The 18,130-nt window shown below is 39.7% G+C and overlaps 2 protein-coding genes across 21 annotated transcripts in view; one reads left to right on the top strand and one right to left on the bottom strand.

Moving 5' to 3' along the window:
- Positions 1–2,896: 2,896 nt before the first annotated feature.
- GIN1 (gypsy retrotransposon integrase 1) lies at positions 2,897–17,415 on the bottom strand. 5 transcript variants are annotated; one of them, XM_041398103.1, is made up of 9 exons: positions 17,290–17,415; positions 15,170–15,214; positions 13,646–13,791; positions 12,560–12,753; positions 11,172–11,477; positions 10,289–10,477; positions 10,026–10,193; positions 9,293–9,581; positions 2,897–7,528 (listed from the first exon to the last, which is right to left on the bottom strand). In XM_041398103.1, exons 3-9 carry the CDS (start codon positions 13,782–13,784, stop codon positions 7,230–7,232), a joined length of 1,584 nt encoding a protein of 527 aa, XP_041254037.1. In that variant the 5' UTR covers positions 13,785–13,791; positions 15,170–15,214; positions 17,290–17,415; the 3' UTR covers positions 2,897–7,229. The 5 variants fall into 5 exon arrangements, with proteins under 5 accessions (XP_041254037.1, XP_041254038.1, XP_041254039.1 ...); XM_041398108.1 differs by having other exon boundaries at positions 7,367–7,528; positions 9,315–9,581; XM_041398104.1 differs by lacking the exon at positions 15,170–15,214 and having other exon boundaries at positions 17,290–17,413.
- PPIP5K2 (diphosphoinositol pentakisphosphate kinase 2) overlaps positions 17,340–18,130 on the top strand; it is a 50,195-nt gene continuing 49,404 nt past the window's right edge. For 12 of the 16 annotated variants that reach the window (XR_005952160.1, XR_005952161.1, XR_005952162.1 and 9 more), the window contains exon 1: positions 17,409–17,529. The gene's annotated coding sequence lies outside the window, so the exon portion shown is untranslated. Of the gene's footprint in view, positions 17,530–18,130 lie in introns of all 16 variants that reach the window. The other 4 variants (XR_005952159.1, XM_041398094.1, XM_041398091.1 and 1 more) reach the window with 3 other exon arrangements.

Genomic DNA, 18,130 nt, shown 5'->3' with positions numbered 1-18,130 from the left:
GGAGATTGGAAAATAGGATTTAAGCTCCTTGTGGTGGTTTTGCAAGGTCTGTGGGGGAATAAGGGTAATGATAGTGGAGAAAAAGTTGAGGTTTTTTCCCCCAGCAAGATTTTATAAATCCTGTTTTTCTGGAAAAAAAACCAAAAAACCAAAATCCCAAATTAAAATGCATTACAAGCTGGTTTCTTTTCTTACTTACAGCAGAATCTCTAGGATAGCCATCTGAAGTGCCAGAGTACAGGCACAGTTTCATGTGAAATGTATTTAGTGCATACTCTTACGTTGCTTCCTCTCCTGCAAATTTTTGTTTTCCTAACGTTACAAGGAAAACAGTGTGTTTCTTTCTCACCTTTGAAAGCAAGGCAGTATTATTTTTGGCAGTGGCCTTGATCCTCGTATGTATGAATAAAAATTAATTAGTTGGGAAGAATCCTCTGAAGCTGTTTGCAAAAATGCTCAGTCACTAGTTTACAGGAAGTTTCCAGTGACAGCATTTAAGAAAGCTGTGGTGACACTGGTGTCATAGGTGGCATATGTCTATCAGTTCTGAAAGATCACAGGGTTTTCTCAAAAGCACTCAATAAGGGTATATTTTTCTAACACTTGGTTAGCTCACCTTATGTCCAAGTGATGTTGGGTGTTCTCTTCATCCATTACCAGAGCTCAGTGGAATATGCAGTTTCCCTCTTTGTCCTTTCCTTTATTTGAGCTGTATCTCCAATTCTAGAAAATGTTTTGTTGAGAGGGAATCAGCCAAACAGTTTAATTGCAAGTACAGGCTGAAATAGATAAACTGAGCTTTAATCATAATCTCAGCTCTCTGGAATTCAGATATTGGTCTCTACAATAATCCTGGGCTCCTAAAGAGAAGCAGGATGAGGGAGGAGATTCTACTCTGATCTGGTGAGACCCCACCTACAGTGCTGCATCCAGCCCTGGGGTCCCCAAAATAAGAAGGATGTGGACCTGTTGGAGTTGGGTCCAGAGAGGGCCACAAGGATAGTCAGAGGGCTGAAGTACCTCTCTTGGAGTTTTTCAGTCTGGACAAGAGAAGGCTCCCCAGAGATCTCATTTTGGCCTTTGAGTGTTTCAAGTGGGTTTATAAGAAAGACAGAACCTTTTTACCAAGGACTGTAGTGATAGGACAAGGAGGCAATGGTTTTAAACTGAGAGAGGGAGATTTAGATTGGATATTAGAGAGAAATTCTTCATTCTGAGCATGATGACGCAGGTTGCTCAGAGAAGCTGTAGATGCCTCATCCCTGGAAGTGTTCAAGACCAGGCTGGACGGGCCTCTGAGCAACCTGGTCCAGCAGGAAGTGTCCATGCCCATGGCAGAGGGGTTGGATTAGATGATCTTTAAGGTCGCTTTCAATACAAGCTATTCTGTCATTTTTAATAACTGCACCAACAGGCCACCAACTACTTTCCAGCACCAATCAAATTTCAGCACCTCAGATTTCATGCTTCTAATTTTGTACAGGTGCAATGGCAGAGTTGGAACATCTGAACCTGCTTGAAGGCACTGAATGTTCTTTGTCTCTTATTAAAGCTGCATCTTATGGAAACAATGTACCATAGGCTCCAAACTGCAATAGAAAAATTAATGTAAAAAGGAAGATACAAGCTTTTTTAATCAGTTATCATTTTAATAAGCCATTTTAGTAAGACCATCTTCAGTCCTAACAGGTTCTGTGTGCTAATATTACTTATTGTATTAATAGTTGAAATCTGCTTATTCAGTCTAAACTTTGGAGAGCATGTTTAAATTAGTTTTCAGTAGTTGCTCCAGATAAGATTATGCTTTAATGAAGAAAATATAATTGCACATTTTTAAGATTTACAAGATGTGGTAACATTTTCCATGTGTTGTTGATTAATCTTTTCTTAAGCCTTTTTAAGAAGGAAGAACCTTGGCTATTGTAGGGGCTGAATATTTTCATTAAAAATAGACTGACCAAGTAGCTAAGCGCCTTTCTGTAGTATTAAGCATCTCCCTGTTTTAAATAGTCTGACCCATGGGAAGTCTTACAGGGTTATGGGAAGGTGGTTGTGATCCACTGGCAGGTGTTGTCAGGTAATTTTGGGTACCTTTTGTGAACCTGCGGTAAGTGAGGGCAGACTGGGGCAACTGCAAGATGCCATGAGGAGGATGCACTGACCTGTAACACACAGGTTGCCACCCACATCACCTGAAGGTGTCCCAATTAACTGAAATTACAATCTCTCTTAAGCAGCTGTCCTTGCCACCAAGTATCATTAGGTGTAAATTGATTCCTTGGGAAGCATCTTGATTAAGTAGATTTCTAATCAAGCAGTGCACTGTAGAGTTAATGAGGGTTTATAGGTCGTTGTGGTGAATTGCGAAAGCTTCTTCCTTGCCAAAGCTAGATTTATTTAAGGTTTACAGAGTATTAGGTCAGTAATGGCTGTCACACTACAGTGGATTAGGATTAAGCATGTGTCATGCTACAGAGAAAGGGCTTGGTGATTTTTAGGTTGCCATTCAAGTACACATGTGAAAACTTGTTTGAAAGACTTTGTATATATTAGCAGTAAAAGCTGTGGGGACTGTCACTGCTGAGCAATTCAAGAGCAACTTTATTATTTAATTACTTAATTGCACATTAGGAAATTATTTAAAATTTTAAAGACTATGTCATTATATAGTTCACAGTTTGTGTGGAATCCTGTTTTGTCCAGTAAAAAAAATGCAAAAACAGAATATTCAAGTAAATTAAAAATAAGAGCTGAAATTAAGCCACTGTATTTTCTATCTAAAACAGATGCTAGTGAACCCTACAGTTTTAGCACCCCTGATTTGCCTTTACCTGTTGGGTTTTTTTAATTCTTAAATGTGAAAATATTTTTATTTTTTATGTGAAATATCAAAATTTGTTAGTAGAATTTGCACTGTAACTGCTCTTTAGGCTCTTCTCCAGTAATGGGGAAAAAATTAGATTTGTCTGTATAGCTAAGCATTACTGGCAGAAAAAAAGAGGAGAGCTGACAGTGTAGAGGAGAATTTAAGATCTCTAGTGATATCTATTATCCAAGAAAAACCTGCAAACTTCTTGCTGTTTCTGGACATGGTGGCTAAAAATCGTAAAAGAACATTCAGCTGGCATTGTTAGACACATATTTTGGAGAGATACTGTGTGGTAGTCAATCTGGAGGCTGCATTAGATTTTTTTCTAAATATTACAGGTCATGAAGGCAGTTTATTTTACTGTTTCTTCATCTCCATTCCACTCATATTTCTTATTAATGGGTTGCATATGAAGCATGACATCCTGTGAGTGAAGCTCTGTCTGATTTCACCGTATAGCTTTTAGAAAATATACAGATGATGTATGAGCAGTACTCTTGTAGGGCACTGTGTCAAAACACTGGTTTGAAGATGCAGTAATTTTTTTTCTTTCTTCCTAGAAAATAGTCAGTGGTAACAGTTCAGCAAACTAGGGAAATTATTACAAACTATACTTCTTATTCTTCTAGGACATATGAGAAACCTAATTTTTCTACTCTTTTTAATTGGAATTGAGGAATTTTTTTTTTTTTTTTTTTTTTTTTTTTTTTTTTTTTTTTTTTTTTTTTTTTTTTTTTTCAGAATGGAGATTAGGCAACTGTCAAAGGGGCTAAAGTTGGTGCTACGTGTTATTTAGGGTTTTATGGCAGAACCCTGCCCTGGCCACTGCAATCCTCATTGCTCTGAGTACCCTCTCCCCCCTGTTATTGCTTCCTTCAGCCATGACATATCCTAAAACAGCTGCTCAAGAGAAAATTGCTTTCAGGAAAAAAGACTGAATTCCACAATTCTGCCATGTTTCCTCGGGTCGGCTCTCGGGTCACACACACTGTGCCACACATAAGTGGAAGCATGGCGTTATTCCAGGCACTTGCATGGGAGATCCTGCTCACAGCAACTTAGGTGTAACGTGTAGAGGTGCTTGGGAGGTGTAAAGCTGTACTGAAAGTTTACCACAGTTGGTAGCTGTGGTATAAAACCACTTAAAGCATAACTAGAGTATTTTTGTACTCCGGCTCACGACAGGTCAGTCACGCAGCCTTCACACAATGCGGGTCATGTTGCTCTCAGAAATGTACTCATGTTCCCGTAATTATCGATGTGAAAATTACCGAAAATTCTGCTGCGAACGTGCTTTCGGAAAGAAAGCCTCGGAAGGGCAGGGCGGGCAGCAGTACCTCCGCGCCCTGAGCACCGCGTGGGCGGTGGCTCCGCGGATACAGGCTGCCACCTTCCGACAAATCCGGAACGGCTCTCGCTGGAGACGAACACACGAAAGCTAATACACTAAAAAAATAACTTGCCGGTATGACACCATAACTCTGTGCTCTGCTTTCCTTCTTCTTGGTCTTTATTCTATGGGAGTGGTGAATGATGTTTCTGATTAGGTAAAGACTCAGAATCAATCTGGTGGGGAAGCACAGGTATTACATACTGCATATCACTGAAATGCTGCACAAAATAGAAATATTTTTCTTAAGGGCTTTTCTGTTGGGGCTTTTATCACTATGTCTGCCAGCTTTGTGAAGAGTAATGAGTATTTTTTGCAGTTTGTCTGGAATCTGATATGGTGTTACTCTGTACAGAAGGGTGAAGTGACACATAAGGAAATTAAAGGCATCAATTGCCAAGAATAATCAACTAACTGAATTAATGAAATCTGATTTATTCCCTTTTAACCCACTTAACTCGGATAACACTTTACATATTCAAGGCACCAATTCTTGCCACCAGCTGCAGCTCTGAATGCTCCAGTTCTGCTGATGAGTTTTGAGATGCTTCTCCAGCGCCCAAAAAAGTGCTCACCAATGTGAGTAATAAGTAGTATGTGGTAATACAGTATTATAGAAACGTGTATCCAAGTGATCTGCTCATCACTGCACTAGTAGTCTGTAACAGGGCAGCCCTGCCTAGCAGTAGGGACATGCTGTATTTCCTACAACAGTTTTTGTTTACTGGCACAGCTGCTTCTGCTACCAGTGCAGCAAGCTTGCTGCAGATCCCTTCATCTACACACAGGCTGAAAGGAGAACTGACCAGGGAATGCATGTCTCAGGATTAACTGCTCCAGAATCAAATGCTTAAAATTCAATTTACTGTCTGGTTACTTCTATCTGGAAGAGCCTTCTTCTTCAAAATAAAGCTTTTGGTGTGCTGCTTTTCATTCAAAATTTCTACATAGTTTTGTTACCAAGATGTAAACAGTAAGCCAGCAGGTCTTCTAATTGGTGCAAAAGAGTATAGTACCCATTTCTTGAAAACACTGCTAAATCTTGCTTCCTTGTGTCAGTTTTGGTCAAACAGTGTTTCTTTTTCATTTTCCAGTGATGTTCTTCATGTCAATAGTTTGAATTTTATTTTAATTAATCTCTCCCATCCACAGAAGGCCACATTTCAGTGCACTGGTAAGTCACTAGTGCCTGCTTGGTAATACAATAGATCAAAATTACCAGGAAGCCTGAGCCATCAGCAATATGTTAAATGTACACAGTATGTTAAATGCTTCAGTGTTTTCCCCATTACTCTCTCACTGCAGCATTTCCTTTCTTTTCAGTGCAGCTCTAACAACTCTACAGCACTTGCATTACCCCAGAGCCACTGCAGAAAACAGCTCTGCTGTACTGTGCACAATTCAGGAACTGATCACATGAAGTAAGAAAAAAATAAGAGAGGCTGGTTCTCTTTTGCAGCTACTAAAGCAGAAATGAGCCTTACAAACAATGCCTTACTCTCCAGTCTTATCCCTGACAGTAATATTTTCTTCAAAAGGATGATATATAAAATAAATATTTATTCCATGTGTGCATACACACAATGTACTCAGAAAGACTCTCTGAAATCTTGGTGGAGAAAAACTGTATCTGTAGGACTGCATTTTCAGAAGACACAAAATAGTTTGAGTATTAATTATTTTTCATTTGAAGTTTAAGATAGGATTCTGTCATGGTGCTGAGCGCTTTTCTCACACAGATGCATCCCATGATATTAAAGACATACTGTATTGTACATGAAATTTCTGTAGGAGGTAGGTACCTAATCAGCCTTGATAACCACATCTAATTGTCTAAAATTAACTGAAAACTCCTAATAAATAGTACTTTCCTCCACCTCTGTTAGAAGTCACATGACATTCAGGAGCAGAAATGAGAGGGAGCACACAAATTCAGAGAGCAAGATAAGCAAATCTTCCACAGCATCATCCATAAGTTGCTGAATTCCTCAATTCAGTTTTCTGCTAGTTTTCTTCATGTCAATCCCCTACAAAAAACCAAAAACCAAACAAAACCAAAACTACAACAAAAAAATTGACTTCCACTCTCAGTTTTCTACATGAAAAAATTCCTGTGCTGCTGACTTTGAGAAACAGTCTTCTCAGTAGGAAGTCCAGACCAGTAACAGCTTACTCAAGGAAATCAGAGAATAAGCTAATACCACTGCTTCACCTTTCATAGCCCATGGAAAATCTCCCAACATGCACAGACTCAGTGATAAGATAACTGTAATGGAGAAACCAGATGTTTGTGGAAACCAGATGTTTGTGGAAAAAGCACATATTAATATTAAATGCTTCTAAGATTTTTTCACATGCCTGAAATATTAAAACTGCCTACACTAGTAGACTTTTGATGAGCATTGAACAGCTGAAGCTCTCATTGTTTCATGCATAGAACACCACATGTATTTGATTTTGGCAGTTTTATTGTTTTGTGAGATCTTAAATGGATTAGACTAGAAATTAAAAGTTGTACAAGTCAGATGCTGCAGCTTCCCAGAATGAATAGAGAACTGTTATATAACGGGAAAAGGAAGACATGAGCTTCTCTGTAGTGGAGGGAAAATTTACACCAACTTGCTTAGGTTTAATTCATCTCACAGTGCACATTAGGAATAAGTCATCCAAGGATTAAATGGAAAAGGTCATTACAGTGAAATTATGCATTGTGTCCTGAGAGGATAACAGTAAGGCACGGCCACATCGCCATTCTACAAAAAAAAAATCTGGAATTTAAATGCATGATCAGAATATTTGCTTTTACTAGTGCTTTTTCTTAACACCCAGACAAATTAAATACCTGAAGCACTCTTAGATTCATAAAGGAGTAAAATGGACTGGGCTAAGGAAGTTGGAGCTATTTTTTTTTTTCAGTTTGCCACAGTAGTTCCAAACTGCATGGCAATGAAATGTGATAGAAGACTATGCTTAAGTATCCTCTGTCTTTGTCTGAAGGGTCCAACAAGGTGAAGGCCATTGCTCTGTCTTTGCAGTATTTGGTTCAATGTAATGATCTTCTCTCAGCTCAGACCCATATTTACCATCTGCTGATTCTTGGTCTTTGAAGGCTGCAGGTGGAATCTGTACAGCAGACATGATATCTTTTTTGTAGGTATTTATTTCTTTTTCAGCAACAGAGTCTGCTTGGCTTGAATTATTAGATCTTTCAGACAAGCCAATATAGTCATGGTCAAAAACTACTGCACCTTGCAGAATGTAATGGTTGCCTGTAAAAGGAAAGTAGCCATTAGTTCAGATCTATGAAGCCATACTTGAAATGTTAGTGAGGTGCTTACTTTTCAAAACAATTTCCAAAAGAGGAGATGAATATTTGAGTGACAGTAAACTGATTATGTGAATTTCCCAATTTCACTGAGGAACAAATGTTTGTCATCTCGTTACATCCACAAAATAATCTCTGGGATTATCCACATTTAGAGCTTTTCCTAGCTAAGTCAATGATTAGCTTGATGGCTGTCTTAGTCACCTACTGAGCTCATGCTTGAATACAACTTGAATAAATAGACATATTCTTTCATTTTGTACATGCACATGAATAAATGTAGTTTCTTCATGCTCTTGATGGAAAATCTTAGTTCAACACACAACAGGCTTCCTTAAACCATAAAAAGTTTTAAAAGTAAGTAAAATAGGTAAGTTTAAAAAAAAAAAACAAACACCAAAATCTATCCCAGCCAAGATGAAGACTGTCACTTCCTGAAAAAGGGAATTGTATGTTTACACACTGCTTCTGCAATACTCAGCAGTAAACATATTAGGCTCTAATACTACAGAGACCACTACTTTCAGCTTTTTATATAGTGACACAATTTACTAAAAGTTATTGTAATAGATTTTATTCATTATCTATATGCTTGATATGCATGTCAATTCCTCCTCATGCATCAGCAATTTAATGAGGAACCAGAAGGCACAGAGTGGTCATCCAAAAAAAGTAGAGGCCTCGTGACATGCCATGAAATCAGTATCTTAGTTACAAAATCCATAACTGATGACTGACATAACTATTTCAGCTTGTTACATGAAATTCCAGAATTAGTTTCAGCTTTGCAAATCTCTCAGCTTTAAGAGGTGATGGAAGAAATTACCATCTCAATGTAGTTTATCTATTTACAAGAACCAAAGTTTGACCACATGTGCCAATAGTGTGGGAATTGTTCTGCTCTTCAAGAACTCTGAAGTACAAAGCAGCTTGTTCTGCGACAGAAGTCTTCTGTATACCAAGTATTTAATTTTTTTGAAAATGCCTCTGGTGACTCAAAGACAGCATGAGCAGAAAAGAAACAGCTGCCACTGTTTGATTTGCGAAAGGGCATGATGAATATGTAAGACCAAGAGCAAAAGCTGGTTATGCAGATCTTTGGAAATTTCCAGCCATCCTACCACAGAGCATGACAATTCTATTTACTCTTGTAAGAGAAACGCTGATTTATTTAATAGGACAATTTAAAATAAACTATTCCAAAATCAGTTCCCTGATTTAGTCTTTCTATTTTAAGGCTTTAGAAGACACTCTAATGCTGTAAACAAAAAAAAAAAAAAGTTTCCGTTGCACAAGCAAAATTAATGTGAACCCTGCCTACACCAAGAGAGCCAGAAAATGCTCCTTGAATATAGGTCAACCTCCTTATACTTCTAGCATGTTCTTATACTTCAGTCAGCCAGCACAAATCGATCCAAGCCAGTGATTAGAAGCAACTTTAATAGAGGCTATTTTTAAAAAGACTTTGAACATTATTCATGAGCTCTGCTCCATGCTCTGCATAGTTTGACATCACTCACACTCACTATTCTCCTTACTTAGCTATTACACACATATTGTGTGTGCTAATATAACTCCCACTAGTTAGTGAATGATACTTTTTCATTTTAATAACCTAATACCACAACAGAGAAGTTAAGAAAACAAAACAAAAACCCAAGTCTTTTTACATACATAAAACCACAAACTTAAAAACAATTATATACACCTTTTTCACTGGACCCTCTTACATATGGCTTGAGGTGAGACATTTTGATGGGTCTTTTCAGCCTTGATCCTGTGGAATCTCTTAATATTGCACAGCCATTTTCTGTGATGTAATCTATGATACAAGGACCAATCCATTCCGACTGGAAACGACCATCTTTCCACCAGTTTTTTCTTTGCCTGAGGACTTCATGACCAACTTTAAGTTGAAGGGTATTTAATAATTTTGACTTCCTTTTAACTGTGATTTTGGTTCTGATTTTTTGTTCATCTGAAGTTTTTTTATCTGCCTACAGAAAGATAAATGTAAATTACTTTTTTTTTATCCCAAAAGTAATAATGCAATTTTGTAGCATTGAGTAACAGTGCTTAAGCAGGACATTGAGTGGTTTTAGATGTGTGTAGTTTGTAATTATGTGGGACTGAAAAGTGATTAAGAAATTGTTTTTATCTTCATAAATCACTAGCCATAGGCAACAGTTTTCAACTTCTCTATTCTGCCTTCGAAGTCAGACAGAGTAAACTTCTGACAATAGCTCTCTTTTAAGGTTACTCCCTCCAAATACAAATGTGTTACACTGAAATTAAGGGATCACGGGGAAAGAAAAACAAACTAAAAACCACCACTAAAATCCCCACATTATTTTAAAAGGTTAGTTATACTTTATGCCTCAGACTTTTTCATCTTTATCTTCAGTCTTCTTACTAGTAAAATTTAAATACATAACATTTACCTGGTAATCTGAGGTTTTGTCTTCTTCCAGTGCTTGACTGAGTTTTTTAGTTGCTTCAAATACTTTGGCAAAACTACTGTATTCTCCTTTCACATGTATATTCATGGGTTCAACAACACGTGGGTTACGGTTGAACATTTGGAAATATGGGGTGTTTTGATCTGGCTCCTATTTACATGGGGACCAAAAGCAAGCAAATTTAGCGTACATCTTTGCTGACATTTTGGAGGACTTCAGTCAAAAGAAGAAGAATCTTTACATACCAAATTTGTCAAATTGAAAGCATAGGCTATAGCAGATAAATGTTCATCCCAATCATTTGGATGGTCTATGCAATACTTGTTAAGGAAAGTTTTGATTGTCTTGGGCATTCTTTCATTTACATCATGTGTCTGAGGACAAGACAATACAATTTGCTTCATTCCAAACAGTGCAAACAGTTCTTCATTTATCTTCAAAATAAGAAGAACAAAATTAGTGAACATTTCTCCTGTTCTGTATCCCATTTCAAGTAAAAAACTTCAGATTTCCACCCCTTTGGATGATATGATAGTGACTGGGAAAATCTTCCATACATATTGGCACAGAACACACCACGACTGTGAGTGAGAGCTAAACCATTCAGTAGGGCTTAGGAGCCATGATTGATGGTTCCTAACCACATTTTTGCCACTCAACTCGATCTGTCATTACTTCCATGTCACAATCTGATGACTTCATCATCTCTTACAGGAACAAAGTGTGGTAAGTCCTTCATAATAACTATAAGCCAACTTCAAAAATTCCCTTAGCTATTGCTATACTGGGCAATATGGAAGAATGACATACATCAGAATGCAGTGTACAAATTTATGCCAATTCAAATGAGTGACAAAACTTGCACTATGACTGCCAGGAAATATTTTACTTTGCTCTTTTTACAAAGAATAAAGTCCTAGGAAACATTGCATAGCATTACAATTGCAAATAATTGGTTTGACTTTTTTTTGAATTGTGCAAATGCCTTTACTTTTTCAATTAAAGAAAAATAAATACTGAAGTCTTTCTGAAAAAAAATCTAACATTCAAATCTAAGGGAAAATGTATTTTTCTTGAGGGGAAAAAACAACAACAAAAAAGTGATTAACCAGCCATGTAAATAATTACCTGATAAACAAGCTCCTTCCCCTGATCAATAGGCATCTTTTGAGGTGGCCCATATAAGAAAAACACATTTATGATTGCCTTTGCAATTTCAGCTGCTGAAGTGTCATGCAGTGGTAAGATAACAGTCCATCTTGTAAACAAATCTGTCATAATTATGATGTATTTGTGACTTCTGTTGGTAATACTGAAAGGTCCCATTAGCTCTATAGTAACTGCTGTCCACGGGTCCTCTGCTTTGATAGGGTGTATTTTGGGCACTCTGGTGGTAATGTTCTTTGCCATCTGGCAATGCTGGCAAGCATGCACCTACAGAAGACATCAGGGAAGGTGTTATCAATGAAAAGTGACAGTGAGGTGATGACAACCATCAGAATCATACATCTCCACTATTTCTCTGTAAATCAGGTCAAACCAGGCAATGCAAAACAAAGTTGTCACTTTTCTTACAATTTTTTACCCTTAGAAACAGCATAAAACCAAAATAAAACCAAACAATACTGAAGGCCAGAAGAGGGACATGTAAAAGAACTCAAAGCTGAATTCTCTCCATTCTGAAAACACTGTGCTCTTTTGAGTCCACAGTACAAATTTTAAAATCCACTACTATCTGTAAATAATAAAGGAAGTAGGAAGCAACTGGGATTGAAAGGAGGTCCTAATCATTCCCCTTTTGGCTCATCTATGCATGCTGTGGCTGAAAAACACTGGAAGTATATATTATCTTCCATGCACAACAACTTAATCTACAGGACAGAGCACCTTTGTCCAATCTAAATTGAAAGGAATGACTCTTTTTCACTTCATGTAACAGTTGCACATGAACTCAAAGTATTCACATGGTGCAGCAAGACAACAGGAACACTAATTTGGCCGTAAACTATTTACATAGTTTCCTGGATGATCAAATTCTGCTAGGGGTTCCTACCCCTGTATCTTTGGGTGGAGGAGAAGGAATTTTCCAAAGCTTTGACGTGTTTAACTATTTCCTGAACACAGCTTATTGTAAAGCAGAGACACCATTTTCATATTCTTAGCTAGCAGCTACTCTGGTCAGACATCCTTGTGATGGCACATTGCATCCTAACAAAGATATGTGAGAGCCCTTGCACAAGAAATCTCTCTCAGGGACTGGATGTGCCCTGCCTACCAAAAGAGGTTATGGCTCCCCACCACACCATAGTGGTGTGCAAGCCAGTAGTAAAAGAGTAAAAAGTAGTAAAAGAGTAAAACGAAACACCATGCATTGCCAAGATGACCAGCTGGAGTGTGATTGCAAGCTTACATTTCCTCCTTGTGAAACAGCCAGGCATTTGCTGTACCAGAGTTCATAGGATTACCAAACATCTGTAACAGACTACATAAAGCATCCTGTAGTTATGAAGCCATACCCACTGCTTGACATCATTTGTCACAGAGGTCCAGTAGTAATTAGACTCCACTAAAGTCAGTGTCCTTGATATACCATGATGAGTGCCAGCAGCATTTTTGTGGCATTTCTCGAGGACCTTTTTCTTCTCTTCATCTGAAACAATTACCAGGCGCATTTGTTTTCTGTCTTTTCCAACATAGAACAACTTGTTTTCTGAAAGAAGTACCAGCAAATTATAAGTAAGTGCTTTGTCTTCTGTTTAGTTTACTAAACTATTGAGCATGACTCAGAATAGATTTTATTGCAATAAGTTCAATTTTGTAATCATAGCTTGTTGCTTACAAACATTTCAATTACGTCCTCCAAAGAGCCATTAGTTCAGCCATGCTTATTATCTGGACACAATGAATACAAGTGCAAGTCAGAATGCAAACAGCATTCCCACAGGAAATCTGACTGAAACCCAGACTAACACTGGGGTTGGAAAGGGGAGGCAGGAGTGTTGAAACTGTTGTTTGTGAAGCTGTTGGGTGCCTGCCAGAAATCTGACACTGATAGTCAAAGATTTAACTCCTCCCTGCCTTCTCTCTACACAACACTGGCAGTTTTGATGGGATTGAGACAGTACTGCAGACTGCAATGGCTCATAGAGGCTCATATATCTCCCAGGGCTGCAATAAAGTCGGGAAGGGCCTGCAGGCTCTCAGGTGACTGATGGCAAAATTGTCCTTGTACTTCTGCCAGCCATCCTCCAGACTGGATGCAGCATTCCTTGTCTCTAGCTGCAGATCTATTTCCCTTTCTGTAATCCTTTCAATTATGGATTGCAGTGACTACATATTTCTACAGTGTAAAAAAGATACAGAATGAGGTTTGGCTTTTATATAGATAAATAAACGTGTCCTGGAATGGACTAAAGCAGACTGAGCTTCTATTTCTACAAACATCCTGTTATATATTAACCAGGGATTTGCAGAGCATTTCTCTCATGGAGAATGCTTATTAAAATCACAGAATGCTGCAGAGCAAGAACTCATTTTTTTTCATATTAGCAAATCTTCATCTTAATGTCTATTTTTAGCATAACTTGAGAGAAAAGTTTTACCCTTGAAAACAAATTTTTTGGCAGCTCTCCTGATTCCACTTCTTTCACTTGATAATGTTGTGGGATGATATTCCCCTGTCCGCTTGTAATACGCAATCTGCTTCAGGTGAAGCCCACCACTTTTTCCACTACGAACCATTGCCAATCTGAACAAAATGGACAGAATTTATTAGATAAATTGTCAGAGAAGCACATTATCAAGTTTTTACTGATTTTACTGAGCTACTGATTTGTAGCTCAGAAGCATCCTGGTCAGGTAGCCTCTAAGAAGAGGTTACACCATCCACTATACACATCCACCATCAACTTTAGCAACAAGGAGCACTGCTTGAAACACTAATTTTGTTCTAAGCAGAGCTGGTTTTGTCAAACTATATTTTAAAATTTCCACACAATGGAGGCTTCTACCGCACTCATTTAACAGGGAAAGGAAATGGTATCAGAGAGAAAGAAATTGTTCTTCTCATTCTTGGATACCTCTTAAATTCGGTTATGCTTGAGATAGTCCAAAGATCCAACTTAGTTGAGAAAAATCTACGTAGGCAAATAGGAAAAAAAACAACTTCCCTGAGAGAAACTAATGGAAACTTGTTTTTTCACTAATTAATCAGACAATTAGATTCTGAAATTTCAAACCAGACTCTGCATACAAGGTAACAATTCATTCTTTGAAACAAGCTGACTTCCCTGATAACATTAAAAAGCAATAATGTCATTAGTAAAATGGGCCACTGATCAGAACCTGTTTGGGTTTAGAAAATAGCATAAAAAAAATTATGTAATAATAAAAATTTAAATATTCACAGGCAGAATTATTGATGCAGCCTCTAAATCATTTGAGTGGTTTGCTTTTTTTCCAAATCTTTTCCAGCGGCATAGACGAGGCAGTAATTTATTCCTGCTCTCATCAATGTCTGCAGGAGCCGGATCAAGCTTGAGGTCTGCCATGTCATAATTTTATAGTGAATACTGGTTATCCACAGCATTAAGTAAATTTATTACTTATCCTGCCACTGTTCCAGTGCCAGACTGAGACATTATGTAGCCTGCTAAAAAGAGTAAATAGTTTGTCTGCCATATGTGCTCAGTGGCTTATAATTATAAGGAAGTGACAGTATCCAGTCACTTTGGAATGCACATCATCTCATTATGTGATTATGCTATTTGAAAACAAAATGTGTAGGACAAGATGTCCATTTTTCAATTTATAGATTCTGAGTTACCTTTACTATGCTGGTGGTATGAAGGAGGTAAAGACCTCTTAAGAGTGATTATGCCTGCTTTCACTTTATCCTTTCCTCCCAGAAAAAAAAAATGCTGTATGTTATTTTTGGAACCTGCACCCTGAGCTAAGCACTGCTGTTAGCAATGGCAAATGCATGACAGGAACTTCCCATTCAAAACGTGACAAGACTTTTGCCTCACTTCATTATTCTGGTTTTGAAAACCAGACTAGAGCTGGTTTTCAAAACAAGCCAAGTCTCTATCATAGAGCATTAGTGTTTTAAAGCAAAATTTTCATACCTGAGAGAACTAACACTGATGTACTTCCCAACACCACGATCTCACCTGTGAAGAAAGATGGTGTTTCAGAACAGGGAAGGAGAGGAGCCAGAACACAGAACTGTTCTGACAGAGCAGTTTCCTGTAAATTTACATATGACACATGCTAAACCAAGCACTGAGCTGGTAAACTGGATAACTAACAGCAGAAAAGCAGGTGAGGTTGCCATTAAGTACATTCTGTTTCTGTTATTTAAAAGAAGTCAATTAACTAGTATTTCTGACTGTAAAAGGACATTGGTGAAGGGCAATTAAAATATCTATCCCATCTGCCAGGGGCACACATTCAAGTTTTACTCAAGTGCTTCCTCAAGGCCAGTCCTACACTTAAGTTACCTGAAGTCAAAACTAGCCCAGTATGACCTGTCACCTGACCACAGAGATGATGGATTCTTTTGGCTTGACACAGACTTTCATACATGGGAAGAAAAGATCTTACAGAACACTCTTTATTCTTCCAGTACTTTTGAAACTTGCCTGAAGCAGCATATATTCTCCATGGAGCCCAAAATTGCCCATTTTAATAAAATGAAGTTTTAATTCATTTTAATTCACAGCAACAAAATACTTCTAAGCAGGACCATAGCATACACTTCTGCTAAGCAGACATGCTATCCACATTTCTGCAATGGCAGTTTCTATTATAAGCATTTTGAAGAGCTTAGGTAAACCAATGAAGAAAGAATGTGCTATGTAGCACCTACATACATTAATTTAGAAGGATCCTGATCCAGCAAACTGTTAAGTACTTAAGTCTGCTGGACTGCTGCCTGATATGAGCTTCCTTCCTGGATATTTAATTTCTTGTGCCCCTACTAATCTTTTCCCCCACTACCTAACTGAGTTTTTTTGGCCTACTTCTAAAAAATGCCAAATAAAACAGTCCTGAAAAGAACAATTCATAAAATCTTCTGTTTTTCTTATTTATTCAGTTAATTCATATGCTATGTCTCAATACACATAATGCATCTGGTAGTCTAAAAATCAAAGACATAAAATCAGGTATCCATTTTTAGTGCCTTAGAAGCTCACAAAGTATACACTAGAAAGTATTTTAGCAAGGCAAATGAAACTTCCATACAACCAGTGGTCTTTTAGCTTTAGTGGCTTAGCCAAAACAGTCATATCTGCTAAAACTAAGCTATTTAATCCTTTAATGCCCATTTTCTCCTACAGACAAACACAATCCTAACTGCAAAACTATTCTTTTAGTCCAGCTTTTGAAAAATTCCTCTACTTCTGACTGCTGTTCCTACAACAAACAGGAATAGCCTGTGGAGATGTGAATCACGGTCACAGAATGGTTTGGGTTGGGATGGACTTTAAAGATCATCAACTTCCAAACAACTACCGGGTTCAGGCAGCACAACCTTCCACTAGATGAGCTTCCTCAGAGCCCCAAAACCACCTGGGTTCGAACACTTCGAGGAATGGAACAGACACAGCTTTTCTGGACAACCTGCTCTAGTACCTCACCATCCTCTCAGTAAAGACTTTTTTCCTAACATCCGGTCTAAACTTGAGCTCTTTCTTTGAATGCATACCTCCTTGTCGTATCATGTATGTTGTGTTCATATGCTCATGCAAGAAGTCTCCCTCCTGTTCCTATTACAGGCTGTCTCCAGTACACAGCTTCAAAACACCGCTTTTCTAACCCAGGTGCTTCCAAAAATGTGTAAATCAGACTGACAGACTCGCCTACATTCCTCCCTGATTTTGCAAGTGCGACAGAGGGCTGGGGAGGGCGCCTATGAGGCTGAGTGGGTAGGAACGCGAAGTCGCATCTCGCCGCTCGCGGTAGAGTCAGCCGCCATCCAGAATTCCACAGATTCCTCTCGGAAAGGCGCCTCCGCATCCTCCCTCCCACCCACAGCACTACACATCCCAGAGTGCAACGCGCCCGCGCAGGGTATGCCGGGAGCGGCGGTCGCGAGTTACCGTCCCCTGGGCCCCGCACCCCGCGCATGCACGAGGCGAGGCCAACGCGAACTTTTTGCTTCCCGCCACCGCCCCCCCACCCCCGCCACTCTCTCGGCCCGGTGGGCACACCCGTGAACATCCGCCGTGCCGCGGGCACGCACCTGCTCCGGCAGAGGTACCGGAAAGGCCCGTCGCGGGGGCCACAGTTTCCTGGTCAGACCAACCACAGCTACGGCCCCAGCGGCGCCCGAGACTTTTGTGGCGCCCCCGGAAGTGGCGGGAGGGAGAGGAGGGGGCGGGACAGCGGCGGCACCGCCTCCTGGGGTGATTGCGGGGCGCCGCGGACAGGTGAGGTGGCCGTTCCCCTCTTCCTTCCCATTCCTGGCCTGGCCGGGACGCAGGTAGGCAGCGCGGTGGCTGAGGCGATCGGGAGTTCCCGTGAGAAGCGGTGTCGCAGTGGGCGGGCAGCGCAGGCGGTGCGGCGGGCAGGGCCCCGCGCGTTCCGCCGCCAGTTCCTCGGGCACGCCCGAGGCTGCTGCGGCGGGCACGGTCCATGTGCACGGTCAGCGCTTTGTCTCTGCGTTGTTCTGCTCTCGGACAGTGTTTTCTGAAGCAGCGGCGGTGCCGCACACCCGGTGTGTGAGGTTGCGGTGTGCGGTGCTGTCAGTGTCAGGTGAAGCGTTTTGGCACAGATGAACACGGGGTGAAAGGCGGTGTGTGCCTAAATGGGAATGGGGAGGGAAGTGATAGAACACTTCTTGGAGCTCTGCGTTTGGAGCGCTCTGTTAACATCCCGAAAAATTGATTATAAATTCAGTATAAAATAAGCTGGATCAAGGGAGAAGGCTGTCTGTAATCATAATGGGGGGGCGGGGCGGGAAGCAGCAGCAGAAGCCGCGAAGCTGAGAATTGATTAAGTGTCAGGAGCAGAGATGAGAGAGGCGTAAAGACTGCATGTCCTGTGTTACCTTTATCTTTGTTTTCGTGGTGTTTTCCAGAACG

Source organism: Onychostruthus taczanowskii, unplaced genomic scaffold, assembly GCF_017590055.1.
Source record: "Onychostruthus taczanowskii isolate IOZ18803 unplaced genomic scaffold, ASM1759005v1 scaffold140, whole genome shotgun sequence".
In the NCBI taxonomy this organism is placed as follows: domain Eukaryota; kingdom Metazoa; phylum Chordata; class Aves; order Passeriformes; family Passeridae; genus Onychostruthus; species Onychostruthus taczanowskii.
The sequence above is the reverse complement of the archived record's forward strand: the minus strand, read 5'-3'. Positions and strand labels throughout refer to the sequence as shown.

Coding starts and splice junctions, on each gene's coding strand:
- GIN1 (XM_041398103.1), bottom strand. CDS start 13,784: ATGGTTCGTAGTGGAAAAAGTGGTGGGCTTCACCTGAAGCAGATTGCG. Junction 12,754..13,645: donor CAAAAAATTTGTTTTCAAGG/GTAAAACTTTTC, acceptor TACTTCTTTCAG/AAAACAAGTTGTTCTATGTT. Junction 10,194..10,288: donor CTTTCAATTTGACAAATTTG/GTATGTAAAGAT, acceptor CCATGTAAATAG/GAGCCAGATCAAAACACCCC.